Source organism: Terrapene carolina, unplaced genomic scaffold (assembly GCF_002925995.2).
Source record: "Terrapene carolina triunguis isolate 2854851 unplaced genomic scaffold, T_m_triunguis-2.0 Scaffold97, whole genome shotgun sequence".
Taxonomy (NCBI): Eukaryota; Metazoa; Chordata; order Testudines; family Emydidae; genus Terrapene; species Terrapene triunguis.
The window spans coordinates 2,694,257-2,709,385 of record NW_020664448.1 but is presented as its reverse complement, the minus strand read 5'-3'; the positions used below and the strand labels follow the sequence as shown (position 1 = coordinate 2,709,385).

General features: G+C 41.2%; 1 protein-coding gene across 2 annotated transcripts in view; it reads right to left on the bottom strand.

Moving 5' to 3' along the window:
- UVRAG (UV radiation resistance associated) overlaps window positions 1–15,129 on the bottom strand; it is a 127,029-nt gene that overhangs the window by 96,042 nt on the left and 15,858 nt on the right. For both annotated transcript variants that reach the window (XM_024205058.2, XM_024205050.2), the window contains one exon: window positions 8,926–9,011. In XM_024205058.2, the coding sequence (XP_024060826.2) occupies window positions 8,926–9,011 (86 nt within the window). The remainder of the gene's footprint in view (window positions 1–8,925; window positions 9,012–15,129) is intronic.

The following is a 15,129-nucleotide window of genomic DNA, read 5'->3' as shown; positions in this document are numbered from 1 at the left end:
AAATTCAAATGTCCAGTGTGCAGTTTTATCACAGACAATGCTGTAAATGTGGATGAGAAGAAATCAAGAAGACGATAACGAAGGGAACCTGAAACTTGTATCGGTGCAGTCTTCATCTGATGCATCTTTTAGCCAAAGATTTAAGTACAACGCCAGGAATAAAAGGAAAAATGTTGTTGAAATTGCAAAATATTGCCATAACCATTTTGATTCAGCTTCACTGAAGAAAGAATAAATATTGTTTCATTTTCTTTTGGGATCCATGAGTACTTTATCCAAGTATTCATTTTAAACCAGTCTGGTTTTCCAGTAGCAGACCTCAGATCCATCCAAAGATCCAGGGTTAGCTCAATCAGTCCCAAAAGTCATAGCCTCTTCAGTCAGAAAGGCATAAGCAGCAATATCACTACTGCTCTCTCATTCCCCTATTTTTTGCATTGTCCTAGGGAGCAGCAGCAAAGATTGTAAGCCATAGCAGGGACCAAGCCCAGTTTTGCAGGAGGTCACTCACCACCTCACATCCCAGGTTCTGACACAGAGGACACAGGGTACTTTATTTACTGTTTCCAGATGCAAAGAGGTCGATCACCAGCCCACCAAGCTGACTGATAAGCAAGATTTCTGGAGCCACTATATTAATCAGACTTCTGCCATGCAAATCTTGGTGATCATGACTGGCCATGTACATAGAAATAAGAAGCTTTGGTCCAGCCAGGACAGAAGCATATGATATGCATCTCTCTCTGATAGGGCTAACTGCATTCTTCCAAATTACGAAAACAGACATGTTGACCGTAGTGACTAGAACAGGTCTGTTTTCCACGGAAGGAGCAGTGCTCCGAGATCTCAATCAATCGGTGTGTTCCAGCTGGTAGATACTGTGCTCTTTCAGGTACCAATTCCCTGAAGTGAATCAGGAATTTCTGTTTTTAAAAAAAATATATATATATATATATATATATATATATATATATATACACACACACATATCCAAATCTCTGCATTTATCACTTGTGGTACTGAAGAATATACAATTGGAACTACATTTGACAGAAAATAAGATGAAATGCAGAGGGGATAGCTAGATTACTGTATAGGTATGATGAACTATCACTGAAGCATGCACGTGTGAGATCAGAATCCCCAACAGACGCCACTAAGTTGGTTTTTGTTTGGTTGGTTCTGTGGCAACACTTGTTTTCTCATTACATCCATCTTCATCTCTATTAACATTCTTCTGAGATGAAACCTTATACCCAACATCCTCAGCCCAGACCTATGACTCACTTGCCTGACACAACGAATGTGTCCCCTTATCACTGTGTTTGCTTCAATTTCCTATATAGGACCCTGATCGGAGCGAGGGGAGCGGGGGGGGGAGGGAGGGGGGAAGGTCCAGGGAGAGAGAGAAGTTAATTTCATAGATACATAGATCTGACCTCCTGTCTAACAGGCCATAGAACTTCCCCAAAAATTCCTAGAGCAGATTTTAAAAATGGTCAATGATGGAGAATCCACCACAACCCATGGTAAAATTGTTCCAGTGGTTAGTTACCTTCACTTAAGAATTTACACCTCATTTCCAGGGCAAATTTCTTTAGCTTCAACTTCCAGCCATTGGATCGTGTTACACCTTTCTCTGATAGACTGAAGAGCCTACTATTAAACATCTGTTTCTATAATCCTGCTTCAGAGGGGGAGTGAAACCAAGCTCAGAGGTTGCTCTGAAAATATTTCATGTGGCTAGAATCTCCCAACCCTAAAAGAAGCTGGGGCACTCCCCTCCCCCCACATGTGCTCCTTCAGGGTCACTCAAGGAAGGTAGTATTGGCCCATAGTTCAAAAACGGGCTCCCCAGAAGGCCTACCGCCTCGACTGCTTGTTATTCACATGGGCCAAGTAGGTCTGCTTTCCTTAGAAGTCTCAGCCTGGCTTGTGAGTAGGGATCCCTTCTGTTACAGAGGTGACAGCAGGGGGGAGATGCTGAGCCCAAAGGCCTCTTACTGTACTCCAGCACTGGTAAATGTCTGTGCAGTGTTCTGTTCCTTTCCCACCCATGAGGAAACAAAGGGGGAGAGATGGCTGAGCTCCACAACCGGAGGCGCAGCGGCTGGTGCAGCTGTAAAGACTTGGGCACCATCTTCCATCTAGCAAACTGCCCTTCTGGCTTCACTTCCCACATGGAGATGGGGGAAAAGGTGGCTGCTTTCCTTGAAGCCAGTTCTTGTCCAATTCTGCCTGACTCCTTTCCTGCTAGGGGACAAAGTGACTCCACCCAGCCTGGCCTGCATCTTAAATTATTTAAGCCACTGAGTGGTAAGCTGCAATGTCAGAAGTTATTACTGTGAGAAGGGATGAATTGGAGGAAGCAGTTTATTACTTTTGCTATTCAGTATAAACCTAGCAGCTAAAAACCATGGCCCACCTGTTCACCAAAGCACAGTAATCAGGTGCGTCGTCTTGGCTTCAAAAGTTAGGGAGAACTAATACACGTCCTAAAGTAAACAAGGCTTTGCCCTCTGGAGTTTTAGTTTCCCCAACATTGCTACCCTGGGTCAGCTTCAGCCGTTTTAGAAGCAATGGGAATGTACTGGCAACCACTGACATTTTAGCCACAATGCCATCTAGACCTGCTTCGAGAGGAGTTAGAAGACATTAGGGTTAGCGCCTTGGCAGCTGTCTGGAGCTCTGCTTACGTTAGTTTTTCCATTGGTAACAATGGTGCTACATTTTAGAAAAAATTCTAGTGCAGAAACAAGCAAGTCTTTTCTATATTTACACATAGCTATAAGTATAGCATGGCTGAAATACCTCTTAACTGTAGTGAAAGTTGCCAAAGTGTATTCACACCTACAGAGCCCTCCTTCAGAATGCACTTTGTGCAGTCCAACCATACAGGGATCAGGAGCAACAGCAAATCTTGGAGGACAAGAACTACATAGCACTAGATGTGCTAAAGAGCCCACTTCATAAGGAGCATGTTCTCATTATTTCCTTGTACTCAGTCTGTAGCCACTGATCTGTTGTCTCTTGTCTTAGGGCTTGTCTTCACTATGGGCTAAATTGGTGCTGCTGCGATTGATGCAGCGGGTATAGCTTTAGCGATAAGTTGATGGGACAACGCTCTCCTGTCGATTTCAGTACTCCACCTCAACGAGAGGTGGAAGCTATGTTGATGGGGAGCATCTCCCATCGACATACAGCAGTGTCAACACCATGCTAAGTCAATGTAAATTACATCAACTTAAGTTACGTAACTTAATCTACTTACAGGGTTGGTGTAGACAAGGCCTTAGACTGTAAGCTGTTTGGGGTAGGGACTGTCTTTGTTTGTACAGTGCCTGACACAATGGGGTCCTGACCCATGACTGGGCTCCTAGGCACTATGATAATACAAATAACTAGCTTGTTGTGTCGAACATTTTCTTAAAGAAATGATAAGATAGAAAAAACTAAATGGTTTATGCAGTTTCCTAGATTAAGGCTATTAGACACAAATCAGGAGATGCCCAAATTTAAAGTTACACAGGGTTACATAACTGTCCCTTTGTGTATCTGCATTACTAGTCTTTAGTTACAGGATAGCATACTATCTCAAGTACAGCGTGTCTTCTCCATTTCCACACCCTCCAACAGACACCCTGGTATACCAGGTGCACACTTTACAAATGACTTTCATAGACTTCCACGCACAGTAGTATACAAGTTACTAAACACATTTAACGTTATAGAAAAAATAAGTTTCTTAAATTTACAATATCTGTGATCAATACATATGCACCATGGGAAGTTAAAGCCGTATACAACTGGAGACTAATACTTACCCCACTGACGATCATCTTTAATTCCGTTTTTGTGTGGATTCCATACATCTACATATATTTAGAGGCACACAAATACTATAAACAGAATATAATAAACTGAATGTCCTGTGCAATGACATTCAATTATAAAAACTAATGAAAGATGTGTTTAGTAGGGCTGTCAAGCAATTAATCACGCGATTAAACAAATTAATAGCAATTAATCACGCGATTAAACAGAATACCATTTAAATGTTTACTACATTTTCAAATATATTCATTTCAATTTTACAACACAGAATACAAAGTGTACAGTGCTCACTTTATATCTATTTTGATTACAAATATTGACACTTAAAAAAACTATTTTTTAATTCACCTCATACAAGTACTATAGTGCAATCTCTTTATCATGAAAGTTGAACTTACAAATATAGAATTATGTACAAAAAGCAGGAGTACTTGTGGCACCTTAGAGACTAACAAATTTATTTGAGCATAAGCTTTCGTGGGCTACAGCCCACTTCTTCGGATGCATAGAATGGAACATATATTGAGGAGATATATATACACATACAGAGAGCATGAAAAGGTGGGAGTTGTCTTACCAACTCTGAAAGGACAAGTAAGAAAGAAAAAAAAAAAAAAAAAAACTTTTGAAGTGCAAAAAAACTGCAGTCAAAAACAAAACAAACAATGTAAAACTTTAGAGCCTACAAGTCCACTGAGTCCTACTTCTTGGTTAGCCAATCACTCAGACAAACAAGACTGGTTACAAATTGCAAGAGATAATGCTGCCTACTTCTTGTTTACAATGTCACCTGAAAGTGAGAACAGGCGTTCACATGGCACTGTTGTAGCTGGCATTGCAAGATATTTATGTGCCAGATGCGCTAACGATTCATATGTCCCTTCATGCTCCAACCACCATTCCAGAGGACATGCTTCCATGCTGATGATGGGTTCTGCTTGATAACGATCCAAAGCACTGCAAACTAATGCATGTTCATTTTCATCATCTGAGTCAGATGCCACCAGCAGGTTAATTTTCTTTTTTGGTGGTTTGGGTTCTGTAGTTTCCACATCAGAGTGTTGCTCTTTTAAGACTTCTAACAGCATGCTCCACACCTCGTCCCTCTCAGATTTTGGACAGCACTTCAGATTCTTAAACCTTGGGTCGAGTGCTGTAGCTATTTTTAGAAATCTCACATCGGTACCTTCTTTGCGTTTCGTCAAATCTGCAGTGAAAGTGTTCTTAAAACGAACATGTGCTGGGTCATCATCCGAGACTGCTATAACATGAAATATATGCAGAATGGAGGTAAAACAGAGCAGGAAACATACAATTCTCTCCCCAAGGAGTACAGTTAAAAAAATAATGCATCAATTAAATTTGTAACAAGCATCAGCATGAAAGCATGTCCTGTGGAATGGTGGCTGAAGCATAGAAGGGGAATACAAATGTTTAGCGTATCTGGCATGTAAATACCTTGCAACGCCAGCTACAAAAGTGCCATCCAAATGCCAGTTCTCACTTTCAGGTGACACTGTAAGAAGCAGGCAGCAGTATCTCCCATCAATGTAAACAAACTTGTTTGTCTTAGCGATTGGCAGAATAAGTAGGAGGACTGAGTGGACTTGTAGGCTCTAAAGTTTTACACTGTTTTGTCTTCGAGTGCAGGTATGTAACCAAAAAAATAAATAAAATCTGCATTTGTAAGTTACACTTTCTCGAGAAAGAGATTGCACTTCAGTACTTGTATGAGGTGAACTGAAAAATACTATTTCTTTTGTTTATCAAAAAATAATATAAAGTGAGCACTGTGTACTTTGTATTCTGTGTTGTAATTGAAAATGTAGAAAAACATCCGAAAGTATTTAATACATTACAATTGGTATTCTATTGTTATAAGTGCAATTAATCGCAATTAATTTTTTTAATCTCCATTAATGTTTTTGAGTTAATCACGTGAGTTAACTGCGATTAATTGACAGCCCTAGTTTTCAGATTTAACAGTCACTTATTGCTTACCACTACACCTCATCTTCCTGGTAAGATTTTTCTGTAGATACAGCAAGCATGAAGTTTGTTGTTTGTCCAGTCCCTTTTATCCCTTAATATTACTTTTAAAATATAATTAAATATCAAAACACTAACCCTACAATAAGGTTACAAAATCTGGCACTAAGGTCAAGAGATGCCAGAAGTTGCTCCCTTACTGTTAGCTCAGTCATACTGCTAATGCAGTGTGTTAGGGTATACAATAATGCATTTTACCTCTCATTTTCTGTAGTGCACCAACTAAAACCAGGTACATAATGAAGGTTTTAAGACTCATGAAACCCTACCTATAACAACAATTAAAAGAATAGCCAATACTATGTATGTGCACAGTGTGGCAGAATTAACACTCCAGGGGAAAAATCTTTTGGAATTTTCCATATTGGGTGCTTAATTTCATGTCTTGTAAACATTTTTTGCTCATTGTTTTAAAAAAGGAGAAAACATCCCCAGTAACTATTTGGTTTGAAGTATCAGGAGGTAGCCGTGTTAGTCTGTATCTACAAAAACAACAAGGAGTCTGGTGGCACCTTAAAGACTAACAGATTTATTTGGGCATAAGCTTTCGTGGGTAAAAACCTCACTTCTTCGGATGCATAGAGTGAAAGTTACAGATGCAGGCATTATATACTGACACATGGAGAGCAGTCCCTGACTGCCACCAGACTCCTTGTTGTATTTGGTTTGAGTAGCTTATTAGCTCTGCAGTGTTTGCTTCTGGATCTTACCCTTTTGCCCTCAAAGCAAGATTTCTTGTGAAGCTACAAAAGGTGCTGGAAACATCTTACTCTAGAGCTAAGTTGTCTGTCCACTTACAAGCCCTTTCACCTGCTTCAGTAGCTGAGCTTGTAAATATCTGGAATTAAGTATCTGAACACACATGCTTCAGCTCCACCTTAAACATCCAGCTAACACTTTAAATGAGTTTTCTACAGTTCACAAACACCAATTAGTTAGTTAGTTTTTTTAATCACAAATGTAGCCAAGCATATGCTTTTCATTAGGGCCTATTTACATACTAAGCTTGAAGTTTTAGAGCTCAGCTGTTTAAACTAGTTGCTTAAAAAAAGTGCAACTCCTAAACTGCAAGAAGTTCTGCAGACTTTCCAGAACAACTATTTCAACAGCAGGCAAAGACCAAGCATGAAAAACATCACTTCCAGGAGGTTTTGAAAGGTGTGCATGAAGAAAGAGAATGGAAGCTGTTTTGCTATTAACGATAGCATGCACCACCACCTGCAGCCACCATGTAGGAAACTTTTAGGGAAAGTAGGAGGCATGAAGAAACAAACAAACACCGCCCCAAAGACAGGAAAAAGAGTTAGAATTTCTTCAACAATAAAAATGAAGCAATTCAGTTCAAGTTCTCAATCTGTACTTGTGACTGACCAACCAATAGCTTAGAAGGTCCTGAAAAAAAAACTTGAATCCCCTCATCTTCCACAGAGTTTTGAGTCATGGGCATTCAGACACTTGCACAATCAGGCCCACACCTAGAGACTAGCCAGGATAGAAACAAGGCTTCAGGCCATTCGCGTTAATTACTGAATAATTTATACTATGATAACACCCCAAAACCTCTATGCACTGCAATTAGAATTTATATTAAGGAAAAGAATGGGGAAAATGGGTGCCACCCATATGCAGAGTGATCAGGGTGACTGCCACATACCGTCTCAGTTCCTTTTAAAATATGTCGTTTTATTTTAGTAAAGGTGCTATAAGAGTATTTTTTCTATTAGTCTCTATTAGAGTCACAAATTAGGTTGGAGACTGCACAGTATGAACCCTGTACATTTTCTACTTCAAATATAGACAGAATTTCAGAATGCAGCTTTTGCTTTCATATATTGTTTTATAGAATCAAGGAACAGCAAGTTTAATTTTTTTAAGAGTGATCATAGTTTCGTTTCTGAATAAGTGAACTAGAGTCAGCTCAACTCCTATCATCTCTTTTGCACTATAGGAGAATATATTATTGACGTTTCTTAAAGGCAACAGTGACACCTCCTGGTAAGATTACTAAATGGATTAGATGTTTACAACTAAAGAAATAAATTTAGTTTTCAAAATTTTTGAAGGAATTTTAAATTTATAGCTCTTTATCAAGGGTTTCCCTTGTGACACGGATATTATGATTACTCTAGATCTGAAGTTCAACACATTCCTAGATAAGAATTACAGAAAGTGTTATAACTAGACTTTCTATATAAGCATCTCAAACTCAGGCTACAGTCAATATTTAAGTGATAGGTTACACTCCTCTACAATGCTAAACACAACAAACGTTCTCAAAATATTGTATCTGAGTCAGCCCAACAATGTGCCGCTCCCAATTGACCTGAACTTTTTCCCGGTTGGGATTAAAGCATACAATGGTAAATTAAGTCACAACCCTGCATTGTGATTTGCACAGGCAGACTGTTGTGCCTGCACAGAGTCCCTGCAGTCAATGGGCCGCTTCCACAAGCAGTGTGCTGTGTCCACACAGATCATAACGCAGGACAGGGGCCTTAGCTGGCCCAAGGTAGCCACAACTCAGTGGTTGATTAGAAGAATCCAAAAACTACACTGCTAGTTTTGTTTTGACTACTGGATCATCCGAGCCCTTAGTACTTTACCAAAAAAGCCACACAAAAAACAGGCATCCCCTTCTTCAGATGACAGTTTTTTTTTAAAAAATCATTTAGTCTGCTTTTATTCTGCTCTGCATAGCAGACAAGGGGTTTTCTGCAAGGTTTAAACACAGGAAATAAATTCCTTGGCTATAGAGTGTGGAATGCACAAAGCCCTGGAATTGTAAACTGCTAACACTGGTTCTACTTTAGGCTGTTTTAAATTTCCCATGAAACCGGTTTAGATAATACCATGGTAGAGAAACATGTGCCCTGTTGACACTAGCGCTCCTGCATTGCTGCCAGTGGTTAAGTTTCACCATTTAGAAGTTTCCCAAAAGGAACAATTAGCAGTCTAGAAACAGTTCTCTTTTTAAGATATATGCATTTCCTCATACACCAAGCAATTTAAAAACACATACAGCAATATTCTAAAAAGTCTTACCTAAGCAACGAGAAGACATCATACGAGTTACGGACACAGTTCTGATCCACCTGGAGAAGACTACTCTTCTGGGTGCCTGAATGGTCCTTAAGGCAAAGAAAGAAAACCACTTAAAAAAAAGAGTAAATTTTCTGATACGACTAATGTGTGCCTGGGACCACACAACTGCCCTTATATTTAAAGAACATTGTATATCACAATAAAAAACTCAAAAGCACCAAAAAGAAGCAATTTAGTTCTCAGGAAGGAGGTGATGGTAGCATGAGACAAGTTATGACCCTGCTGTAAATCAAACAGCTAAGCATGCAGCATAATGCAGTTATGCACTAAGTTATTAGCAGTGTTTAGTATTCCATTTTATTTTCTTTAGCACCTCTTTAACCCTATTTAGCATGAGTTGCCTAATATTGTCTACTCAGACTCAAGGATGCAAAATGTAACTTCGCTGACACTCCCCAGCTCCAACCAGTTTTGAACACAAACTTTCTGCAAGGCACAATGCATTCAAGAATCTGCTCTCGGACATGCAACACTAACAGGCTCTCAGTAAGTGGTAATTAGAAAGTTATTGTTTATCCATTCCATAAACACCCTTCAGAGATTCATGTATTCCTTGGGATGAGCAAGGTATCCATGGAGGAGCTTCCTACAAATTTTGACCGGAACACAAAAGACTATGGCCACAGTCTGCACAAGGGATGGCAGGAAGGAGCTGTCGCATTATCTTGTGCCGCAATTTTGTCAGCTCTCAAACTAGTCTGTGTCAGGCAGGTGCCATACTTTGACAGACGCACACCTAGGAAGTGTAAGAACTCTGGGACTCTTCCTTCCCAGTCAACACTAATACAGTGTCCCAGCATTGTGCTGCTAGAGACAAAAAGGTAAGACAAGACATAGGACAAGAGGCCTAGACATGTGTCGACATTAAAGATCTGATGGCTCTTCAGGCTGGAGAAGGGAAGACTGAGAGGTGACATGATAATAGTTTTCAAGTACATGAAAGGTTGTTACAAGGAGGACGGAGAAAAACTGTTCTTAACCTCTGAGGATAAAACAAGAAGCAATGGGATTAAATTGCAGCAAGGGAGGTTTTAGGTTGAACATTAGAAAAAACTTCCTGACTGTTCAGGTAGTTAAGCACTGGAATAATTACCTACTGAAGCTGTGGAATCTCTGTCATTGGAGAGCAGGTTAGACAAACACCGGTCAGGGATGGTCTAGATAACACTTAGTCCTGCCATGAATGCAGGGGACTGGACTAGAAGACCTCTCAGGTCCTTTCCAGTCCCACAATTCTATGAAAAATACAGGCATTTACCTTTATGTATTTACCAGTGTTAGAATTTCACCAGGTCCCTGGAGGCGTTTCAGCAGGATATAGTGATTTTCTTCACTTTAATCACACACCATAAATTTTAAACGAACAGCTACTGCTTTCCACCACAGAAATAACTGCACTTTAATGTGGGTGAAGTAATCCTACCTAAACATCCTTTACCTGCCTGAGAGGGCTGTTGTGGGGCTTAGCTAATACTAAAGCACTTGGAGGTCTTTTGCTGTAGTTAGATGTCCCGTGGGAAATTCAGTAGGAAGTTTTCCCCCTTTCCATTTAAGCTATGTTTTTCTTGCACACACTATGGAACTGCGTGCTCTTGGTAGTGACAATATAGCAAATATGCCATTCTAATACTAGAAAACCAATACCATGCATTATCTGACCACTTCTCAAAGGGAGAAACCATTTCTTTTTGATATGTTAGGAGTTTGATGTGTAGGATCCATCTTCTGGAAAGATACTAAAGCAAGACTTCACCACCTGAATCTCATTGAAAGATTAACAGGAGGCAGGATCATCAGCATCTCATGCTGCATTGCAGCTGGATCATCAGCATCTCATGCTGAGAAATGGGCCTTGTTTGGTCTCAAACATGCAGGATTTAAAAGTAGGGCATGGAATCATAAAGTTGTTCCTTGGAAGAGTGCAGTAGATTAGGGCAAACAGTCCCGTCTCTCCCCCAAGACAGTGGAAGAGGGTGAAGTAGTAATTTCAGAAAGGGAAAGACACTTATAAGTATGTCAGTCCCTTCTCTTCTCCCATCCCGCTACAGGATGTTAGCCTCATTATGGTGCCACTTGCCAGAAAGCAAAGAGCCAAAGAAAGAATGAGAGGGTATATGAAGGCTAACTCCACCTTCCCACCTCTCAAGCTGTTTGCATAAAGAACATAAGAACGTCCATATTGGCTCAGACCAAAGGTTCATCGAGCCCAGTATCCTGTCTTCCGACAGTGACCAATGCCAGGTGCCCCAGAGGGAATGAACAGGAAATCATCAAGTGATCCATCCTCCGTCGCCCATTCCCAGGTTCTGGCAAACAGCTGTATGCAAAAACAGATTTCACGTTTTACGCTGTACCTTTTAATTTCTGTTTAACTTCCTCATTTTTGCGTAGTCCCCCTTTCTGAAATTAAATGCTGGTGTTGGGCTGCTGTGGTGTTTCCCCCGCTACAGCAATGTTTAATTAAATGATATTATGGTCACTATTACCAAGCAGTCCAGCTATATTCACCTCTTGGACCACATCCTGTGCTCCACTTAGGACTAAATCAAGAATTGCCTCTCCTCTTGTGGGTCCCAGGACTAGCTGCTCCAAGAAGCAGTCATTTAAAGTGTCAAGAAACTCTCTCTCTGAATCCCATGCTGAGGTGATATTTACAGAGTCAATATGGGAATAGTTGAAATCCCCCATTATTATTATTATTATTATTATTAATTTTTTTATTTTAATAGCCTCTCTAATCTCCCTGAGCATTTCAGTCACTGTCACCATGCTGGTCAGGTGGTCAGTAATATATCCCTACTGCTATATTCTTATTATTAGAGCATAGAATTACTATCCATAGAGATTCTATGGTACAGTTTGGTTCATTTATGATTTTTACTTCATTTGAGTCTACGCTTTCTTTCACATATAGTGCCACTCCCTCACCAGCACAACCTGTTCTGTCCTTCCGATATATTTTGCAACCTGGTACTACTGTGCAAACTATGCAGAGAAAACTATGAAGCAAACTATGGAGAGAAAAGGAGGGATGCACACTAGGAGATAAGGAGGCACTCCAACCTCAGCTGTCAGAGACCCCTTGTTGGGGGTCTTCCCTCTTCCATCCTTCTGCAATATTCAATACTGGCTCTGGGCATGGCAAGTTATGCCGTTAGATCAGGGACAACTGACTTTCTGGAGAGGCAGCCTGAAACACATTTTGATAGATTCACCTTCCCAGAGCAGTCACGGTCCACCTGATATCGGTTGGTGAACAAGCAGGGAAAGAAATAAGCCATCACCTTACATGTCTGTGGAGTTGTGGCTTCAGTCCCTCTCCTTGCAGAAGGGAGAGAGTGACGTGACCCTTCAATAGGGAATGTGGCTCTTGTCTGCCTGCTTGTGTCATGGGACTGAAAGCCTACCACTGCACAGAACACATCCTAGAAGACAGGGTGACCTTTGGGACACAGTAAAAGGGTTTCAAGTTACTGAGTGCAATACAAAACCTGTCTGTCTCCTTCCCTCAGAGACACCAGCAAGTCAGTCAATAAAACACCATTAAAAATGCTGCTCTTACCACTGGCAGATGCAGGGAGGCTTCTCAAAAGGTGTTCCTGCAGAACACAGGACTGTCTTGTTGACAAGCAGCAACAGTAAACAGTTTAAAGGGAAAGGATCTGGAAAAGCGAAGAAGTGGAACCCAAGACTCCCACTCCCTTCATCTTCCCACTAACTGGTCCCTAGAGAGCAGATCTGGCCTGCATCTGTAATTTTTGAACCTGGACAAGACAAACTGGCTACAAATGAACAACTAGAAAGTGTTAAATATCTACATGCACATAGAACGAGACGGTCAAGTAGACCCACAGTAAAAACTGTTCAAGGTTTTGCAGATACTATAACCAGAAGTTTTAACAGCATCAATAGGGAAACCCTTCTAAGAACCTACTCCAATCAGCTTCCTGGCCATAAGACTCGGATCTTTGTCTCCTGATATGAGACTGGGTAAGCCCAAGGGAGAGATGGGGAGGCTTTCTGCTCTTGCTAATATGGAAGACGGAGCAGAGGACAAGCTATTGCAGGAGGTGCAGAAGTTACAGGGATCCCAGATGGCCTGGAGAAGTGAGAAGGGAAGATCTAATAAGCACTTGACTGTGGAGGCCAAGGGTATGTCTTCACTAGCAACGTTAAAGTGCTGCCATGGCAACGCTTTAACGTGGCTGTATAGTCGCGGCACCAGTGCTGGGAGAGAGCTCTTCCAGCGCTATAAACAAAAAAAACCCCACCCCCACGATGGGAGTAGCTCCCAGCGCTGGTGCACTGTCTACACTGCCACTTTACAGCACTGAAACGTGCAGCGCTCGGGGGGGGTGGGGTCACAAACCTGAGTAAGAAAGTTGCAGCACTGCAAAGTGGCAGTGTAGACAAGGCCTCAGTGGTTTTAGCAGGGGCGGGGGGGCAAAAAACCCACTCAGAGTACATCATAAGGCTCCTTTGCAGAGTGGCTGAGAGGGTTGCTGCAGAGGCAGGGAAATAAAATCTGTACTCCAAACACCACAAGAAGAGGGGGACCGCAGAATTCTAGGGGTTCTAGGTCTTGAGGATGAGTGAGAAGGAGAGAAGCTGGAACTGGCAGCAGAGTTAGAGAAGGCATGAAAAGGGTCTGAAAGCCACATGGTGGTCTCAGGCAGAACAGCAGTGTTGGAGGCACATGGTTTTGCATTCACACCCCCAGTAGTGACTGGGCTGCTAGGATCAACAGCTAAAAGAATATTCCTCAGGGCACAGAATTGAGGGAGGACCAGAGAGGAGCTTTTTAAGTCTTCCCCAAAACCTTTTTCTTCCATCAACCTAGTGCCCATTGTCACAAAAAAGAAGAAACTGGAGTTTAAGGGGAAAAAACCTTAAGAACAAGGCTTCTTTGTCTCCGAAAAGGGAAATGAACCAAATACCTCCCTGAAAAGTCAAAGGTACAGATTAGTAAAACTCCTATGAAAGAAATATCAACTTGGTTTGACAGTTGACACAGTCAGTTATTAGTCTACTGGATGTTATTGAAAACAGAGCCATTAGACATTATTAAGAAATGGATGCACGATCCCTGGCACCGCTTGGGACAAGTCCATCATCCCAGATAAACTAGTGTCTCTCTACCAAGATTAGTCCATGTAGTGCATGTCCTTTAATGTCACTCCTTTACAGGAGAGGTGGCAGCTAGGAATTAAGTGTGCAGAACCCAGATGGGAATTTTGCAAGACTATTCTTCTGTCTTAAAAATGCAAGGGCTTGGAGGCTCCAAAACAGCAGTTGCAAAGCCATTTAAGCTTTTTTCCATGTTATGCTTTCAAAGAGCTATTCCATTATTAAAAAAAAAAAAGTAGCAGGATGGTATGCGTGCCTCTGGCTGGCTAGAGATCAGTAATAGGTCAAGTCCCAGCCACATTAAGTCAGCCTTCCTGACAATGGAAACTAACGAACAGCCACCACCACAGGAAAATGAATACTTAGTTTGGATATGCTGTGGCATCACCACTGTATCTGTAATCCCTCCTCCCCCACATTAATTTGCCAGAATTAATTTATTTTTCCTAATCTACTCTATAGCAGGAAAAACTCAATTTGAGACCAGGATGTGTACTTTACTTTTTGAATCGGAAGTGGGTCAAGATGTTTATTTAGAGTAGCAACAAATACACAAACTACTGCTGGTTATTAAATAAGAATATAAGAACTGCCATGCTGGGTCAGAGCATTGTCCATCTTGCCTAGTATCCTGACTCTGGCACTGGTCTGTACGAGAGCTTCAGGGCAAATTAACAAAACAGGACAATTATGGAGTGATCTGCCAGTCTTCCACTCCTGGCTTCTGGTAGTCAGAGGTTTAGTGTTGCCCCAAGCATAGGGTTGTGCCCCTGATCATCTTGGCTAATTGCCAGTGATGGACCTCCATGTACTTATCCAGTTCTTTTTTGATCCCAGCTATACTTTTGGGCATCACAACTGTGACACTGCAGCCCATATTCTTTGCAGTGATATTATATGGTTATGACAATTATAATTTATTTTATGCAAGATAAGTCATGTGAGGTGTCACTGGAAAAGTTATGATTTGCTGAATATAACTATCCTATTTGTATTCATGTATCATTTTTGTATCTG